Source organism: Myotis myotis, unplaced genomic scaffold (assembly GCF_014108235.1).
Source record: "Myotis myotis isolate mMyoMyo1 unplaced genomic scaffold, mMyoMyo1.p scaffold_m19_p_2, whole genome shotgun sequence".
NCBI lineage: Eukaryota > Metazoa > Chordata > Mammalia > Chiroptera > Vespertilionidae > Myotis > Myotis myotis.
The window spans coordinates 128,691,970-128,719,069 of NW_023416324.1; the positions used below are offsets into that span (position 1 = coordinate 128,691,970).

At 39.6% G+C, this 27,100-nt stretch overlaps 1 protein-coding gene across 3 annotated transcripts in view; it reads right to left on the reverse strand.

Annotated features, from left to right (window-relative positions):
- The window catches only part of VGLL3 (vestigial like family member 3), a 52,389-nt gene that overhangs the window by 10,482 nt on the left and 14,807 nt on the right, over positions 1-27,100 (reverse strand). For all 3 annotated transcript variants that reach the window (XR_004973953.1, XR_004973952.1, XM_036348687.1), the window contains exon 3: positions 18,163-18,696. Coding sequence is in view for 1 of the 3 variants with exons in the window: in XM_036348687.1 (XP_036204580.1) it covers positions 18,163-18,696 (534 nt within the window). In the remaining 2 variants the exon portion in view is untranslated. The remainder of the gene's footprint in view (positions 1-18,162; positions 18,697-27,100) is intronic.

A 27,100-nucleotide genomic window follows, 5' to 3' on the forward strand; every position in this document is an offset into this window, starting at 1 on the left:
CAACACTTAAATAAGTAGAATATGTTTTCAATTAATTTTATTGCTGGGGATAATAAAAGTAATGTGGTAAACATACACTAGCGGTACATGCTATTGATATAAAGAGAAGAAAAAGTGAAAGATAAAACCTGGAAGTGTGGCTAGAATATTTTATGACCTAAAAGTAAATACTTAAATCAATAAATATAAACTTTTCATTTCATAGATAATTAGAGTCTAGAAACCCTTTTAAATCAGAATGCTTACTATAAGTTGGCAGCTTATTTTTACATTAAAAAACACAAGAAGAATCTCTGCTTTAATAAGATATGCCATATTCATTATAAATATAAATATATACAACATTGTATTTGATGCCTTATCAAAATATCCAACCTTCACCACTGACCTCTAACACTGACACAATGAGAAATGATCACAAAGAAAGTGATGCTAGAGACAGTCATATTATCTTCTCCTACTTTATAAAATCATCACTGGTAATGATCATACAACCACATTTGTTTGTCTGAGCCCTGGGACAATTGGTTTAAATGCTGGTTAAGAATTTCCAAATAAGATCTATGTGGAGGTAGCACCTTAACTCTAATGTTCAAGGGGGGGCGGAGTTAAGAGACAGAGCAACCCAATTTGGGAGCACTGATTTCATTTCAGGTGCATAGCAAAATAGATCGTGTTTAACCACCATGGAGTCCCCCTTTATTCTTTTTTTCTTTTTCTAATTTCAAAACATCATCGATTTATTGTTTGAAAATCAAGCTATGAAGTGTTTAGAAAGTAAAAGTTCTACATAATATCCCGTCATCAAACAACTCGCTCAGTATACTTTGGAGGTACTCACACCTCTATTTATACTGTGCTTACAACATGCTTATTTCACCAGCAATATTATCTTGGAAAGCCGTTCAATGTCAGAATATGTAGATGAACCCTGTGGAGGGGCTGTACAATATCCATTGCACCCTATGCCATAAATTACACAATTCTCTATAGATCTACATCATTTAGATATATACACTTACAAATACGTGAATATGTTACTTATGTGAATGCTTTAGTAGGTAAGATATTTCTGAAAATGTGCTTGCTGAACCCAAGCACTGTGTACACTTACATTGGCATATTTCATTGTCGGTGTTAAATGTTTCAGGAAGTCTGTGCAATCATAATTTATTTCCTATTTATTATTATTATTACAGATTAAATGTATCTGATTGTTTCATTTTGCAGTTTTTCCAGCATTAGTGAAGATGAACATTATTTGATTATGGCATTTCTTTCTGTGTTTTATCTTTGGCGAATTTTCTATGCTTCTAAGAAAGTAATTTCCCCATAGATTTCTAAGTATTTTTGTATATTAGGCATATTAACTTTTTTTCTCATATATTAAAAATATTTTTGCCAGTTTGATGAGTACTAAGTACCTCTACACTTAGTATTTAAATGTTGAACAACAGTTCTTTTAAAGTCATTTCAAATAAGATGGACTTTTAAAAAATTTACTTTTATTGTTGAAAGTATTATAGATGTCCCCTTTTATTCCTCATTGACCCCCTCCATCTCGCCCCCATTACCCCCGAGGCCTTCACCATGCTTATGCATGTAAGTTCTTTGGTTACTCTCTCCCCGCACACCCCCTGAAAAGATATTAAATATATTATGACATTTGAATTACAATTACCTTCTTATCATTACATCTCTTACACACTAAAGCAATGGTAAAAGACTCCTAAATATGACAGTGTCGTCATTTATCAGCAGAGGGAGGTTTTTCTGCGTATGAAGATGTTTCCTCAAGGCACATTTAGAATGGATTTTAAATCTCCATGCAGTAGTGCTGTCAGAAGCAATGAGGTGAAAACTGTCTGAACTTGTCAAAACGTCTTTAAATTCAGATTTAAAGGAGTAGAAATGTAAAACCCACCGAGCCTGATGTTACCATTAGACCCACATTTACGACGCTATTGTAAGGAGCACAGCACCTGCACACTGAGGCAAACACTGCAGGGACAAGCCCTTAGTGCCGACGTGTTCCCACTGCTCCTGTTTCCCAGACCCAGACAGCGAGCACCTCAGTCTGTCTGCCCTCTCAGAGCCTTTCTCCCTCCAGAATCACAAACCCTCCCAAGCACAGAATCTTCAGCCTTTGCCTTTAGCGACATCCAATTCCTCAGACATATGCATGTTAAAATGCCCTGCTGGAAGGGAAACTGGCAAATACTTTCAGCATTGGGATATGGAGGTACAAATCTGAATCAGTCATTTAAAAACGAACCTTGCATACAATATAAAATAAAATATAAACCACAGAGTTACATAGTTTTTGATCATAGTGGAAATTTACCATGCTCAAAATTTGAATGTCAGTGTGAAAACCTCTTGGGTAAAAGCAGTTTGGGATCAGGAGGTGCAATATGGAATGCAGACACTGCTCACCAATCCAGTGACCTCAATTTCAAAAGCAGATACAAAGAAACTTTGAAGACAGAGACAAAGAATAAAGGGAAAAGGGAGTGGGGAGGGGTGAAATGGAACACCCTCTGTAATTTCTTCTACAGATTTTCTCCCAGAACTGGAGAGGAGCAAATCCAAAAAATGCTTGGATCACTTATTGTAACTGAAACCACAAGTTATAGTACTCTCAAGAGATTCTAACTATCCAGACATCTGTTGGAGAACAAATGCAGCCAAACATGCATCTTTAAAAAGGTTTCTAGGTTATGCAGTGACAGCTTTATGATCCAGAAAATAGATAATCCAACCAGAGGAAGAGCTAGTCGGGATTCCTTGCTTATCCACAAAACCATAATTAGGGACCCAACACTGACAGGGTAGACACTTTACCTGTGAGTAATAATGAGTTAAAGATATGAGATTTTAAAAAATTACAACTGCAGAAATACAAATCTGTTTTTATGACTATTTGGTTTAATTAATCAATCTCTCCATTAAATCAAAACATATTGGGAGAATATATATATATATATATATATATATATATATATATATATATATATACATTCTACCTTGACATAAATAATTTTTCACAAGCTTACTCTCTGACATTTTCCAGAAAAGTCTATCTAATCCAAAAAAACACACCAAAAATGTAAAGAGCGCTTCAGTGATTATGAGGATACTAAGCATAATCTGATACTGCTCAAAGCAGCTATGAAAATACATATTATATAGAACACACACTGTGTTTGACAAAAATCATGAAGTTAAATCTCCAGTATGTCAGGCTGTATAATATATATTAAAAAAAACACGGCTTATTTTGCTTCGCATCGGTCTCTTGCAAGACTGTTTTTGGTCATCTTTTTGCCTAGGAATGCAGAACATGTTGGCCACAGACAACTGTTTGTGAAACCTTATATTGTTGATAAATAGAACAATAAGAGAAGAGTTGGGCAGCCCGAAAGAGAATAAAGAGAATCTGTAAATTCCACAGGCCATATAGAATTTTTGTGTATAATCGTTGCAGCCTGTCTGAAAGCTAATATAAAATTGTCTGGGGACAAGTTCTGAAACAGATTTCTTCTTTTGAGCTGTCTCTTTTAGATGTACCCTTATATGTGATATGAGAAATATCAAAGTATTATTGAAAAGATACTTTGCTGATACAAAAGAAGCTGACCCCCGAAACAAGCCTTTTATCTTTGAGTGATTCTCCATTTGGAGTCATGCTAGAATTACCCAGGAGTTTCTTTCAACCTCTATAGGTCCCCTCGCAGGCGAGCAACATATGTTTCTCTTGGGAAGACATTACAGTTTGAAAAAATCCCAATCCCAACCACAGCTAGTTGGTGACAACTCATCTAAGAACAATCTAAGGATGATGGCATTGTCTAATATTGCTTGCAATTTAGAAAACAAAAAGAAAACATTTCAGAGAGCTATCCATAAAAACTTGTTTATAAAATTAATAGTCAAATAGAAAATGAATCTGTTTTTAGTTCACAGTCTTTACTTTATAAATTAGCAAATATTAATAGAGTATGGGTAGTTTAATTATATGCACAGTGGGTAATTTAATCAATAAGTGATCCAAGTCCTTATTCTGCACATAAAATTTCACTTGCACCTTCATGAGTGACAAGAATAAACATTTCAGCAACATGTAAGCACAATGAGATAGGATGTATTTTCTCTTAGTACCTCTCATTCCATGTGGCACAGTGTTTGTTCTAGAGAGAGAAAATTATGTTTAAAAATGTCTTGAAGTTATACATACCAATAACTCCTCAAACCCTTATCTTTAATCTTTATCCCACCTCTCCAATTGTGTGCCCAATCAAGAAAAAGCACCCTTTTTTTACTGTATGCCCAATACCAGCAAACACCACTACTAGGACATTTAACTCCAAAAGATACAGTCAGGAAGTGGCAGAAGTGTTTAAAACTAGCATCTCCATTATTCATATGTCATTATGATCCCCAGTGTGAACCTCCTTTTTTGTTTGAAATGCATCATACTTATTAAGAATAATGAGAGCTTTAGTTCTGCATCATGTGTCAACATCTAGAAAACACAAGTATGGGCGTTAGTTCATTGATATCTCCTTCCCAGTTGTGTCAAAGGACATATCATTTTCATTTTGCATCTAAAGAAGAGGTTATGAGAGTTATTCAACCTAATATAGCTAAGTGGTGATATTGGTCCCAGAATCTATTTTTTGGTTCTCTGCTTTTCCCATACATATCTCTGGACACACATTTCTACATCTTGCAAAGTTCCTGATATTGGCAATCATTTTTATGGGCCCCTAAGTGATTTGATGGTGAGGATAAATTATTAATAAAATTAATATCTATTCCTCTCTTTTTCTCTACCTGTTTCTGGTTCATACACATACATATTCATATACACACATACATAAATACATATATATATGTATATTTATATTTATATATATATATATATATATATATATATATATATATATATACTCTTCTCTCCTCCTCAAATTCAAATAGTAACCCCAATACCTGCAGCCCTAAGAGGAAACACATGTTGACTAACTAGTTTTCCCTACTTTCATTGAATTATATGTACATGCACACACCACACAAACTCACATACATCCAGGATTTCTTGTCATCCATTTTTGACAAGAAGTGCATATGTATGTTCTTTTGTAACTTTTATTTTTTTAGTCATTAAAAGCACATAGAACATATTTCACTCATAGAACCTCTTCTTCATGGCAGACATGTGATTCCAGTATTTTGCTACTGTGAACATTGTCACAATAAACAATTTTGTACATATATCTTCATATGCCATTGCTTAAATTTATGTGGCAGAGACTCACAGGGCCAAAGTCTATGAGTACTTTAAATTGTAATACATTTTCTAGTATTTAAAAAGGTTATAACTTTTCAATTTTCTACCAGCAATGTATGAGAAATAGCATTATTCCTAAAGCAAATTGTATTTAACAGGGATTCAAATTGATCACACACACACACACACACACACACATGCATTTATGTGCACATGTGGTTATTTGTATTATTAAGCAAATGCATCCTAAAACATGCAGATTCCTCTCAGAAAGCCTCTGCACTCATCCTGTAAGGTAGGAGGGTCCGTGAGAGAAAACCCCATGCTTTGGGCAGTGTGACATACGGCACCATTCTATGGACGCAGGCCCAGAAGAGAGCCTGGACAAGATCGGCACGGCTCCGGGACCGCAGAGGAATTTCATTAAGGTCCTGCAGAATCCAGCCATGGAGACAGCACTGACAGCAGTGCTCTGGAATGCATTTCCCCTGAATCACCATCCAGGTCCTGTTCATGATGATCTGACTCTGGCTGGGATCGCCTGGTGTTTTGCATACATCTCAAAGATGGTTCCCATTACCCTTCTGGTCACAAAACTGCCATTCTGGACATGTGCCCTGTACAACTAATGCCATTCAGGGGTGCATAAATATCTTAACACACTTTTGGTGATTTTTTTTCTCTCAGTGAAAAATAGACATATGACATAAGTCCATGAAGGAGAAGAAAAGTTTTGTGAAAGTGTGAAGCAATTGGTTGTTAAGTACTAGAGTCTTTATTGCAACCAAATCATAAAACTCTTTTTTAAAAGTCCAGAGAAAGTATTAGTTTGTAAACATTCTGATTAGTATTTTTTTCAATCAGCAGCTATTGCCTTGTGACATTTTAACTATCTGAATTCAGATAATACCCCCAAGGTATCCAGAAATCTATAAACCTTTATTGAACAACACAATTGCCACTGAGAAATCAGAGTCCTAGGGCTGGTTTCTATAAAATGCCATTTAATGTGTCTCCCTGCTGAAGCAAAATGATTAGAAGTAAACTTCTATGCCTATTCTATCTTACAACACCACTAGAGACAATTTGCTCATTTCCCTAGCATTTATAAAAATCACTGTTAATGTCAGGATAGACTTCAATGAATCACTAACTCCATAACCTTCAGAACTGCAACAGCGAATATATATGCTCCATGAGAAGAGGTGATATGGGAGGGAAACTGTTTTCAGTTGGCTACCTTAAATATATGTTACTTTGATATCTTCTCTTCTCTAGGGTGAAAATGCCTTAGTATTTTAATCTTTTATATAAATCATACTATCCTGTTAATTACTACTATGGCTCTCTGATTATTTCTCTCTCTCATTATAGTTTGGAATGGGAGCATTATGATATGAAGCAAATATTAAAATCTCTTAGGTTGGTAACTTTTGGTTTCTTTTAGTCTTTTTTGCAGATATACATATTCAGAGAGGGAAATACTTTTCCAAGAGGTTATTAGATATAAAGCTATATGTTTTTCATTCCCTTACTGTCCGCAATAACATTTAACAATTAGTAACATTTTAAAAGGGGATGTTAAAATAGTTTATCATGGTTATTCTGAGAACTTTCATGCAATCACAATCTTTTTTTCGTGCCTACACTTGTCAGCACCAGACCACCTCCAAGAAGGCATAGGTCTTGAGATGGGATCTAGTGAGATGGCACACTTACAGGTTGGATGGAAAAGCAAGATGTAACTTGATGTCCATCCCTCCTTCCTGGAGAGAAACTTCCTTTCCATTTGCTGCTCTAGTGCATAGCTATTTTTCACCTTGCTTTTTTATTTCCTGTACTTGATAAAACAAAAATATACATGTTTCTACTAATGAAAAGCATCTGCATAGTATTGAGTAGGACTGATCATCAGTACCTTAACCATTGAAATAGTTTAATTCACCTATTTTAAAGTGAACACTATATAACAATTTTGGGCAATAATAATTACAATTTAAATCCCATTAAAATATAATTTTATAATTTGTAAACAAGGGCCCTTTCACAAAATATTCGGATTAAAATATTCAGATTAAGTCAGAATTTTTAATGTGGTTTACAGGCCCCATACTATAAAGAATTCAGAGAACCGCTAAAGGTGATTTGACTTTATGATTTCATCAGACACAAAGTGCCTATGAAAAACATAGATAAGAAGGAAGTTGATGTACTCCAATCTTCCCCTGGGTGCTTAGTGCTCCCTATCTATTATCAAACTTCTAAGTTCTCAACATATTTTTCCAGGTTTCTTATAAGAATAATTCTATTCACAGGTATATCAAGCCCATTGGTAGGAAAGTCTCTTCAGAAACAATTCAGTTTATGCCTCAACACCTGAGAGAAACTAGAAACATAGCTTCCTGTACTTATGGAAATTTTCACAACGCACACTGAGTAAGTCATTTGTAGGGCTAGTAGCTATTGTGGTATATTGTTTTTCTCTGTCTATAAAGAATAAATGTCACATGCTATGATACATAATCCTGAGTTCACTACATAGCTGAAAACAAAATTCATTAGTGAGAGATGAACCAGATAGTGTTTAAAATGTGGCTCTAGCCATCAGTTGGGGCAAAGTCATTCAGTCATAGAATCTATTTCTGCAAATGTCTAGCTAATGTTTACAAGAAAAATTTTTTGAGAAACCAGAGATACAGCAACATATTAAATCCCTTTTACCTCCAGATTTGCTGAACCTGTGCGATAACACACAATGTTATTTGGGGGAGGGTGTGATTTTAGCCTACCTAAATATATCTTAGCAAAAAGAATATGTGTACCTCAACTCTATGATGTTTATATACATTTTATATTGAGTAATTATGACATTCCTCAACATAAAAAATAACAAAATTATAGCTAAAATAACATGAGGGATCCTAAGAAAAATATCTGTGTATCTAGAGATGAAAACAATCTCAAGCAATGAGTAGCTTGTGTTTATAAAGAAAAAGTCACACCACAAAGCATGACTGCTTTTCCTTTTGCTAAATTTAAAAACAGTGGCTAAAGTGGAAGTTATAAATAAAGTCAACTCTGTATTTCAGTAGAAAGACTTTATTAACAAATCTTTAATTGAAAAATTAATTCAAACTGGTGGGGATATGGAACATTGTATATCTTATTTTAGGTAAATTATTGGTAATAACAGAAAATAAGAATGTCAGCATTTCAGTAAAATACATTTATGGGTATGGCCACTGAAAAGATGAATAGTGGTCAGAATTTACTTAATGTCATCACACACAAAAAATACTTGCATGATAGGAAGAGACATAGTCTTGCATTCGTACATGCATATCTAATACTATGTTGTCTCACAATCACACTTATGAGACAATATGTAACTCTCTTTTTCCTGACACATAGGGGCCTAGTACAAGACTCTGAGCATACTGAAGTTAGTCCTCCATATCCTGGACCCTCCCTTCCTCCTCTTAGCCTTCTAGGTATTTATCTTTGGCTCAAGCTATCATTCTTAATCTTCCTCTCTATAGTAGCTTAAAGAAAGGTGAAAGTCACTGATTAAAGTTGAAATCTGTGGCTTTTATTATGGGATAAAAACTAAGCTAAATAGCATTCCCAAAGAGCCTTACATGAAAAGTTAATAAGTATGCTAAAAACAAAATGTGTCCATAAGAAAATCAGAGTGGAAAATCTCCTATTAAATTTTAACATGTTTCTTTTTTAAAAAATATATATATTTTATTGATGTCAGAGAGGAAGGGAGAGGGAGAGAGAGACAGAAACATCAATGATGAGAGAGAATCATCGATCAACTGCCTCCTGCATGCCCGCTACTGGGGATCGAGCCCACCACTGAGGCATGTGCCCTTGACTGGAATCGAACCTGGAACCCTTCAGTCTGCAGGCCAATGCTCTATCCACTGAGCCAAACAGCTAGGGCTTAACATGTTTCCTTACTAAAGAATGTGTAATAACCTTTCATATGCTAAAATGAATTGTGATCTCAAAGAGAGGTATGTGGTAGGCAATGTTAACTAAGTCATCTCACCATGGACCTTATATTTTTTCAGTTAAGCTCTTATTATCACACTAGAGGCCTGGTGCACAAAATTCTTGTGAGGGGAGGCGGTCCCTCAGCCTGGGCTTCACCCTCTCGCAATCCAGGACCCATTGGGGGATGTCCGACTGCCCTCTCACAATCTTGGACATCCCTCTCACAATCCAGGGCTGCTGGCTCCTAACTGCTCACCTGCCTACCTAATCGCCCCTAACTGCCTTTACTTTCCTGCCTCATCATCCCTAACCACTCACCTGCCTGCCTGATTACCCCTGAATGCTTCTGCCTCTGCCCCTGCCATGGCAGCTTTGTCTGGAAGGACATCCAGAATGATGTTCGAAAAGTTGTTTGGCTGTCTGGTCTAATTAGCATATTATGCTTTTATTATTAAAGATGCTGAAATTACTGTTCCCATGAAACCAAGTTTTGAGATTGTTAAAAGGAATTGGCAAAGCCTAATGTGGGATTTGGGATAACAGTATTTTGGTAAAGATAGGTATTTTCATGAGGAAAGCAGATGTGTTATGATCATATCAATGTGTGTGTGTATATCCTGTCTAATAAAGAGGGAATATGCTAATTGACTGTCCCATCCTCAAATATGGCGGTGACTCAAAAAACTAAAAATGGAACTTCCATTTGAACCAGTGATCCCACTTCTAGGAATATATCCCAAGAAACCAGAAACACCAATCAGAAAGGATATGTGCACCCCTATGTTCATAGCAGCACAATTTATAATAGCTAAGATTTGGAATCAGCCTAAGTGCCCATCAGCAGATGAGTGGATTAAAAAACTTTGGCACATCTACACAATGGAATACTATGCCACAGTAAAAAAGAAGGAACTCCTACCATTTGAAACAGCATGGATGAAGCTGGAGAGCATTATGCTAAATGAAATAAGTCAGTCAGAGAAAGATAAATACCACATGATCTCACTCATTTGTGGAATATAATAAACATAAACTGATGAACGAAAACAGATCCAGAGACAGAGAAGCATAGATCAGATGCTCAAACCTCAGAGGGAAGGTAGGGGAGGGTGGGGGTTAGGGGGAGAGATCAACCAAAGGACTTATATACATGCATATAAGTTTAACCAATGGACACAGACACAGCAGGTGAGGGCACGAGTGGGGGGGTAGGGAGACAATGGGGGGATAAGGACACATTTGTAATACTTTAATCAATAAAGGAAAAAAAAAAAGAGCATATGCTGACTGTCCCGCCCTCAAATATGGCAGCAACCACAGCAATAAGGAAGGAATATGCTAATTGCCCTGCCTTCAAAGATGGCAGCGCCCACAGCCAATAAGGAGGGAATATGCTAATTGACTGCCACACCCTCAAATATGGCGGTGCTCACAGCCACAAGATGGCTGCACCCAGTTCCCTCAGCCTGCCGGGGTGCCTACCTCCGGAGTCCCCCCTGTCCCCTCAGCCCTCCAGCTGCCCAGGGCCGGCCTGAGGCTCAGGTAACCAGGGCCAGCCAAGACTTGCACTGCCAGCAGGGGCAGCAGTAGAGGTGTGATGGGGGCATTGCTTCCCCCCAATCACTGGGTGGCCTCCCACCCTGAGGGATCCCAGATTGGAGAGGGGGCAGGCTGGGCTGAGGGACACACCCCAGTGCATGAAATAAGTCAGTCAGAGAAAGATAAATACCACATGATCTCACTCATTTGTGGAATATAATAAACATAAACTGATGAACGAAAACAGATCCAGAGACAGAGAAGCAGTCCAGCCTGCCCCCTCTCCAATCTGGGATCCCTCAGGGGATGTCAGACTGCTGGTTTAGACCCAATCCCTGTGGGCTTAAACCGGCAGTCGGACATCCCTCTCACAATCTGGGACTGCTGGCTCCTAACTGCTCACCTGCCTGCCTGCCTGATTGCCCCTAACTGCTTCTGCCTGGCAGCCTGATCACTCCTTAACATTCCCCTGCCAGCCTGATTGACACCTAACTGCTCCACTGCTGGCCCAATTGCTCCCAACTGCCCTCCCCTGCAGGCCTGGTTGCCCCCATCTTCCCTCCTCTGCTGGCCTGGTTGTCCACAACTGCCCTCCCCTGCTGGCCATCTTGTGGTGGCCATCTTGTGACCACATGGGGGCAGCCATCTTGTGTGAGGTGTGACAGTCAATTTGCATATCACCTCATTATTATGTAGGATATATACACTGAGTGGCCAGATTATTATGACCACCTGACGTTTGTAGGCAAATTAGCTGTAATTTTGCACTGAATTTGCTAGAGAGCCAGACCATTATAAATAGGGAAGCAGGTTGTTTACCACAACAGTAAAGTGATTTTTTTCTGAAGATATGGGTAAACAACATGATTTAACAGCCTTTGAACGTGGGATATATATATATATATATATATATATATATATATATATATATATATATATTAAAAGACAAACATGCAAATTGACCATACCTTCGCTATGCCTTAAGCCATGCCCACCAGCCAATCAGAGTGACTATATGCAAATTAATCCAACCAAGATGGTGGACGGCAGCCATGGAGCTGGAGCGAGCAGGAGGCTTGGTTGCTCCAGTGATGGAGGAAGACAAGCTTCCCATCAGTCCTGGCCAGCTCTTAGCTCCACTGAAGGCAACAAAGTTTCAGAAGGTAAATAAATCCCAGAATTAAAAAAAAAAAGGAGAGGCTGGGAGCTTCCATCACCAGGGGGATTGGCCAGCCTGAAAATAGCCCTTAGCCCCTCACCCAGACTGGCCAGGCACCCAGGCTGGCCAAACCTCCATGGGGTGAGGGTCCCCACTTGGGGGGGCTTGAAAAGCCTGCAAACAGCCATCAGCCCCTCACCCAGGCTGGCCAGGCACCCCAGCGGGACCCCCACCCTGATCCGGGACACCCTTCAGGGCAAACCAGCCGGCCCCCACCCGTGCACCAGGCCACTATTGTATATAATAATCGACAAACATGGTAATTGACCGTACCTTCGCTACACCTTCCATGGACTAATCAGTGCGATATGCAAATTAACCACCAACAAAGATGGCGGGTAATTTGCATACTGCAAACAGGATGGGACAATGCCATACCACCTGCCCCACCACCATCTGGGCCTGCTTTTGCCACCCAGGGTGGTGGGGCGGGACAGCGCCATCCCGCCTGCCCTGCCGCCATCTGGGCCTATCTGCGACACGGCGCGGCTGGTATCCCATTTGCGACCCGACCTGGGGAGGCCGCGCGGTTCAGCACTGATCAGCTGGCCCGCCTGACCACCATCTGGGCATCCTGTGTGCGACCCGGCCTGGGGCGGCTGGGCGGGACAGCGAAGGCTTGAAGGCAGCTCCGGCCAGAGCGAAGGCCTGGGTCCCGGGTGCTGAAGGAAAACCGGCCCAGCATCCAGGGGAAGGGAAATCCTATTGCACAAATCTTTTCGTGCACCAGGCCTCTAGTCCTATATAATAAAAGGGTAATATGCAAACTGACCCTAATAGCAGAAACACTGGGAATGACTGGTCACTATGACACACACTGACCACCAGGGGGCAGATGCTCAATGCAGGATCTGCCCCCTGGTGGTCAGTGCACTTCCACAGGGGGAGCTCTGCTCAGCCCCAGGCCAGGCTGACGGCTGCCAGTACAGCGGTGTTGGTGGGAGCCTCTCCCGCCTCCTCAGCAGCTCTAAGGATGTCTGACTGCAGCTTAGGCCTGCTCCCCGCTGGCAAGTGGACATCCTCCAAGGGCTGCCGGGCTGCCAGAGGGATGTCTGATTGCCAGCTTAGGCCCAATCCCCTGGGGAGCGGGCCTACACCAGCAGGTGGTCATCCCCCAAGGGGTCCCAGACTGCGAGAGAGCACAGGCCGGGCTGAGGGACCCCCCACCCCGAGTGCACAAATTTTTGTGCACCAGGCCTCTAATATATATATATATATATATATATATATATATATATATATATATATATATATATATATATATTTATATGGCTAATATGCAAAGTGTCCCCACAGGAGTTGGACCAGGAGACTGGGAGTTCAATTGCTCACTATAACATGAACTGACCACCAGGGGACAGCACAGAACAAAGGAAGGCCCTGGTTTGCAGCCAGCAGCCGGGGATGGAAAGCCCTGGCCAGCAGCCGGAAGGCTCCAATTGGCCCTGATCGCCCGCCAGGCCTAGGGACCCTACCTGTGCACTAATTTCATGCACCAGACCTCTAGTCGGTATATAATATCTATTCAAAAAAGGGAGCAGTAAGTGAAAGTAAATCAGGCATGACAAGAAATAGAGCTAGGGCACAGATGAGGCAAGTGAGGCACCCTAGGCCCAAAATTTAAGGAAGCACATATAGTCAGGACCCTGAGAATGAGTATTTCTTCAACTTTTATGCCTAAGGCACCTCACTGTTCTCAATCCAGATCAGAACCTTCAGAAAAAAAATAGACCATTTCACTTTTCTTTTGAAAGAAATTTGCCTATAAAACCTCAGAACTCTATTGCTATATTGTGTAGTAATTTTATAATTAATTGCAGATACAATAAATGGTCTTCGAAGAAATGTCAAGAAATATAGAGTTATACAAGTTAAAAAGTGAGGTTCTCTCAACCGCACAATTCTCTTCTTATGTATATACCCAAGAGAATTGAAAACAAAACTTGTACATGAGGGTGACTTGTGGTACTATTCTTAATAGCCAAAAAATAGAAACAAACCAATTCATAAATAGATAAACAATGTGGTATGTATGTTCATATAATGGCATAGTATTCACCCCTAAAAAGGAATAAAGTTCTGATACATCTACATGGATGAATCTTGAAAACACAGGCTAAGTGACAGAAGGAAGATCAAAGGCCACATATTGCATGACTCTATTTACATGAACTGTCCAAAGAAAGAAAGTAGTTTAGTGACTGCCAGGGCATATGGGGTGGGAGGAGGGAAATTGGAAGTGACTCCTGAGACATGGGATTTCTTGTTGAGGTGATAAAAATGTTCTGGAACTAAATAGTGAGGATGGTTGCACAACGCTGTGAATATACCAAAAACCACTAAACTGTACATTTTTTAGTGGTATAGTATAGGACATAGGAAATATATCTCAATAATAATAATTTAAAAGCAAAAAAAAAGCAAAGCTCTATCCATCTTTCCTTTTACATCTAGCATTTATAGAATACCTATTATGTACATGGCACATTTGTAAATTTTTTACTTCTTTAGCTCCTCATTACTTCATTTAATCCTCAAAACAACCCAGAGGCATTTTTTAAAGATAAATTCAGGCAACTAGGGGATTATGTAATTTGCCCCAAACCCTACAGCTCAGTGGTTCTCAACCTTGGCTGCACATTAGAATCCCAAACTGTGCCACATCTTTGTTATGGGGTGGGGCCACAACATTAATAACAAAAAAACAGAATTTCCAGAGGATGAGGCCCAGAAATCAGGATTTTTAAAAAGATTCCCAGGTGATTCTAAAGTGCAGCCAAGGTTGAGAACCACTGCTATAGCTAGTGAGTGCCAGAGGTGGGCTTATAAAATCAGTCTGTCTTCACAGCTCAGGATGCCAAATCAGGCCCACTTAATGATTGCTAATTACTAATAAGGAATCATTAAAACTAGGAGCATATACTTCCAGATAATTTTAATTGAGGAAGTGCAGGTGCAAATGTGTGTGTGTGTGTGTGTGTGTGTGCGCACGCGCACACGCGCTTGTGTGGATAGATAAAAATTACACACATGGGATTATATAGGGGTCAGAAAGCTACAGCTCATAAGCCAAATCAGGCCCATTTTTTGTTTATATACATAGCTCATGAGCTAAGTATGGAAAAATGGATTATATATTTTTAAATGATCAAGAAAGAAGGGAATCAAAAGAAGTAGTATTTGATGACACATTAAAAGTATACAAAATTCAAATTTCAGTGTCCATCAATAAAGTTTTATTAGAATACAGCCATCCTCATTTAGTTAAGTCTCTGTGGCTGCTTCAACACTGTAAAAGCAAAGCTGAGTAGTGGTGACAGACAGTATGATCCTGTAAAGTATTAAATATTTCTATCAGGCCCCTTTACAGAAAATTTTTGCTGACCCTTGGGTTTTATCGTACATGATACTCTAAAATTTTCTTTAGTCATTAAGCTTTATATTATGTTCAACCTTCCAGGTTTCCTAAAGATGACTGCAAAATAAAAATGCACCCAGCATTATTAAACCTTTCCCCTACTGATGAAAATGTCATATCCATAACCAAATTGCTTTCAAAATGGTTGCATTAATTTCTTTCCTAATGGAATGTACCTGGGTTATGAGAAGTTTCACAGCTGTCTCACCTGAATGTAGGCTGTTCCCTCAGCCGCTTGGTAGCCACCGGACATTGATGCTGAGTCCTGAGCTGAGCCACTGTTTTGGGCTGCACAATTGGGTCAATGTTTTATAGATTGGATAGAGGAACGGATGTCTCATTCTTCTCAACTAACCTACTTCCCTAGCTTGGGCCTATTACACAGAAACTTCTGTTATTTAATAAGTCGTGAGAAAAGTGGAAGAAGAGCTACTACTCTTTTTTTGTCCCGCTATAATGGATATTGTGATGGGCCACTGATCCTTCCCCATTCCATGTTAAAACATTCATTTCCCCTTTGTTGTCAGTTCATGACTTTCAGCTGTTTCTCTCTTTGGGAATTACCTTCAGCTGAATAAAGCCATCTTGCCTAAAGTTATTTCCCCTTTCAATAGGCAAAACCATCCAATAACCAGTCAATGCAGGTATAAAAAAAGCACATCCACCTCGACTTAAGGCAGGACAATTATAAAAAGCCATCCGGGCTCCAGAGATCCCTGTAGAATCAACTACAATGCAGTTAAACATAATCATAGCAAGACTGATACCCAATTCTTCTCACAGCCCAAAGTTGACAACTACAAAAGTAGGTAACAGGTGACAGACAATTGGAAACAGAGAGCAACAAGCAATCACACCATTTTCCGTCTTTATGCTCTAGAATGCACAGAGGGGATGTTTTGGACTGAATGTCTTCGTCCCCCTAAAATTCATAGGTTAAATCCTAATGATCAGTGTGCTAGTATTAGGAGATGGGGGCTTTGGTAGGTGATTAGGTCATTAGGGCAGAACCCTCATGAATGGAATTAGTGCCCTTATAAGAGATTTCAGAGAGCTCCCTTGTCTCTTATGCCATCTTGGGACACATTGAGAAGACAGAGTCTGTGAACCAGAAAGTGGGCCCTCACCAGACACTGAAAGTGCCAGAACCTTGACCTTGAACTTTCCAGCTTCCAGAACTATGAAAACTAAATGTTTGCTGTTTACACCACACAGAGTATGATATTCTGTTATAGCAGCCCAAAGTGACTAAGAAAGGAGAGAACATCCATTTTGCCTACTAAAGGCATTAAGTGTGGCCATGCAGGTAACACGGAAGGACAATAGGAAAGAGCCTCCAGAAATTGGCAACTCAGGATCGCAGCTACCAAACTGGAACTCTACTCAGATCTGGCCCCAGGCATCCAACGATTCAAGAGTTGCCTTCATCCTGCTAGTATGCGGCTAAGAAAGAAGGGAAGCCTGTTGTTAGCCCCACCACATTCTTTTCTCCTAGAGAGAGAGAGAACCATCCTCTGACAGTTTCTTAGAAGAACAGTTTGAACCAGAGACTCAATAGGAAGCTGAACTAGATGGGGTCAGGCACGGACCAACATTGGAAAGCTCCGTGCAGAAGCAATAGCCAAGATTAGACTGTTCCACTCCTGTCAGAGTGAATGCCACTTGATGCTGGGCATCCATTCCTCTGGGGGGTTCTCTTCTGTGAACCAGCACTCAGGTTAAAGACCCTGCATACTACAGAAAAAAACAACAAGGAAAGAGTGACTTTCTCTAAACTTCTGGAAAGAAAGTTCTAATGTGTCCCAAAATGTTACAGGGGAAGAACCTGGGACTGGAGGTGAAGGGGGTGACTTTGGAATGTAGACTCTGGGGATGTAATCACTGACTTGATGGGTCTTTTTTAGCTTCTGAAGCCTATGGTTTTGCAAACTCAGAACTATTAATACTATTAATATGACAGTCTGGTCCAAAAACCAAGCTCAAACATTTAACACCATGACCTTCAGAACCAGTGAATTCCAGAGGAGCTGAATACTCAGGAATAAATATTTCCCTTACCATTTTTTATAAATCTGTTGAATATAAACTTTATAGTAGTTTTATTAAGTCTGGAGAGAGAGAGAGAGAGAGAGAGAGAGAGAGAGAGAGAGAGAGAGAGAGAGAGAGAGAGATGAGGAAAAGAAAGGGGGGGACAAAAGGGCAAAAAAAAAGAAGAAAAATACAGTTTTTAAAAAAAACACATCCCCAAATCTTTTTCAGAGAGTGGACCATGGACTACATTCCAGGGGGCAATTTGTTTTGTTTTATAAACCATAAATGAGACCTAACAAAGAAGAAAAGAAAAATGACTGAAACATACTATTTGTGATTCTATTAGGCATTGCACATAGCATAGAGCACAGAGAGGAGGAGATTTAGAGACTATGCTCAATACTTTATGAACATAAAGTACCAATGATTCCAGTCCAAAGGAAGAGATCACTAGCTTCCTCAGACTGTACTCCATGAATTACTCACACCAGTTTCTGCAGGGATGCAGGAATTATTGCAAATGGTTAGGTTCTATAAGCATATTGGCAAAGCTTAACTTTACACATAAGAAAAAAATATTTCAAGGTCCGTAGAACATCCCCTCTTTTAAATATTTACTTCCCAACCTTTTCTCTTATGAAAAGGGGGAGCCCCCCAGCTCACCTGCATCAAACCCCGCACTTGGCACTATGCCCACAGTTCCGTGGAAGGCTCCGGCCCACGCTGAGGTAGCAGTGCTGACTGTCGTCGGATCTGCCTTTGTGACGTCACACTGGGGAGCAGGGATCCTGGCTGCTCGCACTGATGGCATCAGCAGGGGCCCGTAGGGTGAATCCGGGGCAGAGCCAGCAGAAGGGTGGTGGTGGTGATGGTGGTGGTGGTGGTGCCGGTGGTGCATGTGAGCGTGGGGGTGGTGGTGCCGCAGGTACACATCATGCATGTGGCTGTAGGATGGGCTCACCTGAGATGCCAAAGGGTAGTGCCAAGACTCAGACACAGGAGGGGGAGGGGCTGGGCCAGTCTGGTGCAGGCCATGTCCCGGCCAGGGACTGGGGTCGGCTGTGGTAAAGGTGCCAGGGGGTGCAGTGACCTGGAAATCAGGATGAACTCCCCCCAAACAGGGTGCAGGGGGCTGGTAAGAGCTGGTCCAAAAGGAAGTCGGGAAGCTACTCCTCTGACTTGCGAGAGCTGAGCTGTCTGAGAAGACAGAAAAATAAATTATTTACATAAGATTCCATTCTGGGAGAGACTTGCCTCCACACGTCCAATATTTTATAGCAGCCTAATCAGGATGCACTTTCAGTCCCCACACAGAGGTGGGCTGAGACTAGGTGAGCCTCTGAGCTCCCAGGCCAAGTCAACCGCAGGGTTCACCGTGTTGAGCCCCCCGCCCTAGTCTGTGCACTTTATTCAGCCACAATGTATATTAAGGTCTCCAAGTTGGGATTGAAAAGCTTCATTTCCTCCTGAGTGACTTGCTGCCACCAAGTCTGAGCAAAGATCCTAGGTCCTTAGTCCTAGGTAAAGAAAACGTATGCCATAGAGGATGTTAGAGTAGGTTGGAAATGATGATGCTCACTAACTTCCTTTAAATGCAAATATAATTTCCATTCAAACTAAACATTTTAATGCTGAAAGAAACAAATGGAAACAAGGTTGCATTTAATTATGCTCACTGACACTCATTTTCCATCAGAAAGAGTATTCTAAGCTTATTTTTTTCTTGTGGAGTTCTGAGAGCCTATAAGAATAATAGCTAACACTTAAGGATAGTGACCAAATGCCCAACAGTTTCCACGGATGATCTTAACGAATCCTCCCTTCAGGTAGTTATTGTTATCTTGTTGTTACTGTTACTCCCATTTATCCATGTGAAAATCGAGGCAGGTAAGAAGCCCAAGACTTCACAGCTGGCCAGTTGGAAAACGAGCTTCAAAACAGGTTAGCCTGCCTCCTGGATGGCCAGCAGTCTTCATAACTGTGCCACAAGAGGGCACACTTGTCACTATAACCTGAACATTAGATTTTGGTGAAGATCCTGTGGAAATCAAGAGATTTAAGGAGGAATGATGGATTTGAGAAGGTGTTGGGAAGGGGAAATAATAGTGATAACCTTCCCCGGCTCCGCTTCGATTCACTTTCTCCACTCAATCCTCGTAACATATTTATGGAAGACCTACTATGTACCAAACACAGATGGTCAAGAGATGTCATTTTTAATCACAACCTGATAGAGGACAGACAATAAATCGCACGTGCAATGTGACATGGTAGGTGCTCTCATAAAGGAAAGCACAGAGTGAGGGCCCGGAGGCCTAAGAAAGAGAGAGCTAAATTGAAAGGAAGAGTGAGGCTAGCCTTGGGAAGAAGTAGTGAAGAGTGTTTTAGACAAATAAAAAATTATGTGAAAAAAAGATAAAAAATTACACACACACACACACACACACACACAGACACACATACACACTATACATGCAAAGTGCCATTTGAAGGATTAAAAAGAGATCTGTGGGCAAAAGGTGGAAAAAATTTAGACGAGGATCCAAGAAAGGCACAGATGGGTATGACCTTGCCAACCATGTACTGAATATGGGTGCTGTCCTGAGAAGATCACTGAGCTTTGAAAGGTTTTAATCTGGAGAGTGATATAGTCGGATCTCCATTTGGAAGACTTACACTACCAGTGGGAGCCTGTGGCCCATGGTGTGGTGGGAATGAGTGAGCACTGGATTGGGAGTCTAGAGAGCTCAGTCAGAAAACTAGCACTCAGTTCTTATCCTGTCTCATTTTTATTTGTTTTTGTTGTTGTTAATTCTCACCTGAGGATAGTTTTTTTTCCATTGATTTTTAGAGAGAGTGGAAAGGAGGTAGGGAGACAGAGAGAGAAACATTGATGTGAAAATGACACATGGATTGGTTGCCTCCTGCATGTGCCCCTCCTGGGGCCAAGGATCAAGCCTACAACCGAGGTATGTGCCCTTGACCAGAATCGAACCCAAGGCCCTTTAGTTCATAGGTTAACACTAACCACTGAGCAAAACTGACTAGGGCAATCCTATCTCATTTTATGACCCCAAAAGGAACTGTTGACCTCTCTGTGGCTCAGTCTTCTACTAAAGTCTGAGGCACTTGAACGAAAATTCTAAATATCTTCTGACTCCATACTTCTATCATTCTGTAAAGTGGCCTATAAATTATTTCTATCTATAGATTAAGATAAGGTTGCTTAGAATATTAGTCATGCTTGTAAAGTAAGACAGTATTTTTATACTAGGTCCACACACACACACACACACACACACATACACACACACATACAAAAAACAAACAAACAAAAAAACAAAACAAAACAAACAAACAAAAAACTTGCAAGATCTTTCCATTGAATAAAGGACATCCTAAGACAGTGATGGTGAACCTTTTGAGCTCGGTGTGTCAGCATTTTGAAAAACCCTACCAACTCTGGTGCCGTGTCACATATAGAAATTTTTTGATATTTGCAACCATAGTAAAACAAAGACTTATATTTTTTATATTTATTTTATATATTTAAATGCCATTTAACAAAGGAAAATCAACCAAAAAAATGTGTCATAGGTTCGCCATCATTGTCCTAAGAAGTACTCTGAAATAAAAGCACTCAGAAATCTGACATATCTATGTTCTCACTTCATAAATTTCCAGGCCAGTTTGTTTGTTTGTTTGTTTAACTTCAGGGAAAGCTTGTATAATGGGAATCAACCACCACATCTGTAACTTGCCTAACATAATTAGGATATTGCTGTGGTATTCAAACATTTCCTTTCTCTAGCCTCCCTAAAGGCTGTGGCATTAGCACTGCAAACTTTCCCACTCTCTCCCGTCTGCCCGGAGCATTCATCATTCACTCCATCCATCCTATGGACGGTCAGAGAGTCCTGTCTCACAATCAAGTCTCTCCCCCACAGAATCTCCGTGGACCTCAACTCCCTTGGGAAACCTAGGAAATATCAGTCTTCCAAAGGCAAAGGATAGAAGTGGGCGCCGTTCTTCAAGTCTTCAAACAGTCCTGGCAAACTCCTCATTGAGTGAATTTGTTTTGTCACAACCACAATCCATCAGAAAATAGTACTTAAAATCAAACTTCCTGGCACTGGAGAATATACATTTTATTTAAGAATGGTCTTCCTTTGGCATATGAAAAATAGCTGCTAATGACAAGAAAGAAAATTGCATAAGCTGTGAGAAGAAAATTCAATTTGCCTTAAGTGAGGCTCATTATGGAATATTCCTCTCACACCCACAATGGAGGCTGTCAATGTGTAAAGTTTAAAACCCATGCAAGGAGTTTATAGAGGCTCCTTACATCATACAGTGCAGCTTTGCCACCACCGATCTGCCACTTTGCTCTCATAGATCCAATCTTTGGTACCAAATCCTTCATTCTACTCGTAACCGTCATCTCCTAGTGAGGCCAAAATCCTATTATAAACATTGCTGAACCCAACCCGTGGGTGTGTGCCAGAGATACAGAGTTCCTTAGTAAAAGCCACCATTAAAATATCAAAAGTACAGAGAGTATATGTCATTTCTTTGGCTGCTTTCCTTTTATTTCTTTTCATTTATATGTACATGGGCCCAATTTTATTTTATAGATGCCTAAGCATTTTGAATATACATGTACAAATGTGAATAATGAACAAATTCCTTACCAAAAATCTTGTCCTATTTAGGAAGTATTGTATTGTGATTAGTGAACACATTGTCATTGAAACTGAAACTCTATTTTTAAAAATGCACTTCATAAAGTCTGAACAAAGCTTTAAAATGCCTTAGGGAAAAATAAAATTAGAAGCAACTTAGTATTTTCCCAGTTGGTATGTCTCCTGAGATTAGTATAATATGCAGCCGTTTCAAAAACAATGTTACATTTTACAAGTAAATGAAATGATACTGAATAGAAAATATATTTAAGGACAAGTCTAAACTTCAAAACCACTATTGGCTATCTTGATTGTTAAGAAAAAATCTTGATACAAAGAAACAGATGACATGCTTTTTTTCATGCCTGGGAATCAGTGTACTTATTTCATATATATGTAAATTTTTTTTCATTACGTGAGTCTTTGCTCACAAGAACTTAATCACAGCCACATTTGTTGGATGAAAAAGCATATGAGAAACTGTATGAGCTATTTCCATGCAATATTACTTTTCAGGTTAGCGGAGGCAATTCAGACTGAACAATGTGAACTCTCCAGGGTGACGTGGGATCAGTGTTACTTGACAGTTGGATGATGTTAACACTGACAATCTGACACGTACAAAAAATCTATACATTGATTCAGCTTGCATTTGGGATTGAAAAATATTAGACACACACACACACACTCACACCCACACACACCCTTATTCCTAAATAACAAAATGACAAACGTGACACATTTTCCACTACAACCCACCCAAAATATAGCCAGTAACTTCACTGTCTGACTTATACCCAAAATATATATTAGAAATATAGAAGAATTTAACGTGGGCCATCAAATGATTCTTTCAATTCATAGTAGCTGGGAGACTTTTACGTTAACTCTAAATGTCTCTTTAAAAAAAATATAAGGGCAAACAATATAAGCAAGAGAAAATTCAACATTTATTTTTTTAATTAAGTACTGTGTCTCTTAATTTTGGAAAAAAAGAACAATAGTAAAGTGGTAAAATGGGACAATAAAATGCTATAGGACCACTATCAAATTATCTTAAAAACATTCAGAAAACATATTCTTAGAACAAATATTGACTTAAAATAGCAATGTTAAAAGGTAGCATTTATCTTTTTATTAATCTCAGTGAAAAAAAATGCTACCGCATTTTCAACTTAAAGGGTCCTCCCTATCATTTAATTCCCATCCTCTTGTCCTGCTTCCCATGAAAATAAGTTGTTGGGTCAGAGGTGAAAGGACATGTGTTCCAACGCTTTCTGTCAGGCTGGAATTAGGCATTTCCATTATCTCCAAACATTGCCCCCTATCTACTTTGTTCTAGAGGAGCTCAAAATGGGTCTTGTGACTCTAAAATAAGAGATTCAAAGGCAACAGCAGATGCCGCACTCTTTGGAGGCGGGACACTGAGGCACCTCAGACCTCACTTTTCTTCCAGGTGCCTGCTCTAAACGTCCCAGCATCGACGGTCCCAGCAGGGCCTCCTGGAGATCTGGCTCCACCATCTCCTTCCCAGCCTCAGTGGCTCAGAAAACCAGTCCTTCTCCCCCTCACCCTTTTGCTGTTTTAAGTTAGTACTCGTTTAGAGAGGTCTTTCCGGCCAGAATGAGTTGCTCCAAGCACACACTACTAGATCAAGCAAGCAACAATTGCTTTGCCGCTACAGTAAGAAAAGATGTCAGTAAATATGTTACTACTCAGCATAATTTTCTTTTTCTTTTTTAAATCTATTTTTATTGCTTTCAGAGAGAAAGAGATAGAAACATCAATGGTGAGAGAGAAACATCAATTTTCTGCCTCCTGCACGCCTGCTACTGGGGATTGAGCCCACAATCCGGACATGTGCCCTGACGGGGAATTGAACTGTGATATCCTCGTTCATAGTCGATGCTCAACCACTGAGCCACACTGGCCGGGCTCAGCATGGTTTTTAAATCAGTGATTTATTTTGCTATGGCTCAACTTAACGTCTCCCCTTTCCTACACACACACACACACACACACACACACACAAACACACACACACTTTCTGTAATATTATTGGGGCACTGAGATCAATACATAGACATATTTGAAGCTGATGTTTCTATTTGGATGGGGATAAGGGGACAATGGGACTCATTAGATTTTCTTAACTGAGATGCCTTATTCAATCACTGCTAGAATTGAATTTGTAGTGAAATATGAGGGAATTGATATTATATCATGCCAAAATACAAATATTTCTTGTCAATTGTTTGCCTAACAGCTGCAAAACACCTAAACAGGACTTTCCTCACACCATCAAGATACACAAAGTATAACAATTATTCCATTATTAGCTGACATTCTATTCTTGTCTAAAGATTTACTGTGTAATATATTCTGCAATCAAACATAATTCAGTTTTAAATTCCTTTGTAGCACTATAGCACTTGTGTGGCACTGTAAAAATTTCATGCCATAAATTAGACCCTATAATTTAATGCAGCTGGTCAGCAGCTCCTGCATAAAGTATTACCACAATGGCCATCAACGCTGTCAATAGCCTTGAGTACCTACTGTGTCCAACACACTGTGCTTTTGCCAGAAATGCAAACTTCTACACACAATGTTTCTGTATAAAGACCCAAGGTTGGTGTTTTATGTGCAAAATGAGTGGACACAAGAAAAAGAGAAAATGCACCTGACCTTCAGTTAGCTCCTTGCATCAAACCCTATGCCAGGTTCTCCACATACATTATTAAAAACTATGTATTATAACCCCAGGAAATGGATATCAATAAACACATATTATATAGGCAAAGTTGAGCCCAGAGAGATTTTAAGTAATTAATTCCAAATCACATTGCAACCAGACAGTAAGAAAGCTCAAACTTAAACCCAAAACAAATAGAACCCAAAGACTGCATTAACCAAACCTGTATGACTTAGGCAATTAATCCAAAACTCCCCATAACTCTCTTTGCTAGACATGGGGGGTCTCAATTTATTACACCTTTTTTTAAGATATTATTTTCTAAACCTTTATTTTGTGAATCTATAAATTGTATCCAAGTTATGTTTGGTTTATCTAAGAATGACTGAATCACAACAAGAAACAACGGAATCACAACTAGAAACAACAATGGCAAAGTTCTATTCACAAATGGGAAGTAAATAATACATCTGAAATCACAGAACTTTACAGAGAAAAGATTTCAGTACTCACTTAATTCAACCCCCTTATTTTACAAATAACAAAACTGTAATCAATGATTTCATACAAGGTATTGCTAATAAATTCTCCATTGAGGACACTTTTGTTTTCTAATCTGGGGTACATGGTATGAACTTGGTTTATCTAATCATTCAATTCATATTTATCCCAGATCTTCTTTATAGAAATGCATTATCCCAAGTGTTAGGGAAATAATTAGTGGGAGATGGAGAAACGGCAGCCAAAGAGCACAGCGTGTCTGCCTGTGCTACTCTGGTAAACTGACATAAACAACTCTAAAGATTCTTGTTTCTGCCCCTCACTTTTCATTGCATTCCACACCCACCAGCATTTTACTTTGCATTAAACATTCTAAATGCAGTCTTTACTCAGGGTCTTCGCACTGGATGTTCCCTCTGCCTCACATAATCTTCCCCTGGATATTCATGTGGTGCAGAGCACTCTCTCTTCCTTCAGATGTATGCTCAGATACAATGGTCTTAGAGAGAACATCTATTATTACCCTAATTCCCTTGGGTTCCACTGCACATTTGTTACCTGTCTCTTTCACTAATAAGCTCCATGAGTGTAGAGCCTTAGACTCTCCTGTGCACTGATATAGTCATTCTACCTAGAACATTGTAAGACCCTAATAAAGATGTGCTGTGTGAGTCAATGAATAAAAGAGGAGATAGATTGGAAAGCCAAATTTAAAATAATGCCAAGAAAATTGTAACAATAGTTACTAAAACATTACCTTATTTACCCTCTCCATACTGAAATTTGATATCTGCCCAAATGTCTTCTCTATTCAGTCATGCATATTACAGAAAAAAAAAAACACTGAACTGTAGAGTTTTTGCATATATACTATACCTCACTTAAAACTATCCTAGTTATAATACTATAGTATAGACAATTATGCTCACATATAGCTATAATTTTGGGCTCTTGTTCCTGCATCCCAGGTTAAATGATTACTAGGGTTGCCTATGCCAGTATTCTAAAAGAAATAGGCACTGTGTTTATTACTCTCCTAGCAAAAAATATGTCGATAGGATCTATTATTGATATAACAAACTATTAAAGTCAACTAATTCATTAAAGTTTTCTTATTTTTACCCTTTCCAAATTATTAAATGTATTCACCATGTACTATCAAGAAGAACATTGGTTGGTTACATAACATCTTACGTTTCCAAGGACTAAGTTCTCAGTTCTGTGGGAAGTCTGTAATATGTATTAATCAAATAAGCAGTTATGATTCCCAATCCATCTCTGTCAAGACTCAGTCACTTGAATTTGTATTCCTCCTTCTGGTTATAGTCACTGCTTATCTTAGTATTCTTCTTATTTACAGGAAGAGAGGGAAGGAGGGAGGGAGGGTGAAAGGGAGGGAGGGTGGAAGGGAGAGAGGGAGGGAGGGAGGGAGGGAGGGAGGGAGGGAGGGAGGTGTCACCCTATCTACAGATCAGGCCCAGCAATTTCATATGGCCAAAATTTCCCCTACAAAGGAGCAGAACCATTCCTCTGATGCTGAGAGGAGACCAACCACTCATCACCTCTCACCTGCCCCAACCACAGGTAGCCTTTCCTCATCATAGGATCACCTGCAGCACTTGTTAAAGTGTGATTCCCAAAGCCTTCCTTTAGAAACATTGATTCAGTAGGACTGAGTTAGGTGGCCTGCAATCTGTGTTTATAACAGCCCCCAATCAATGAT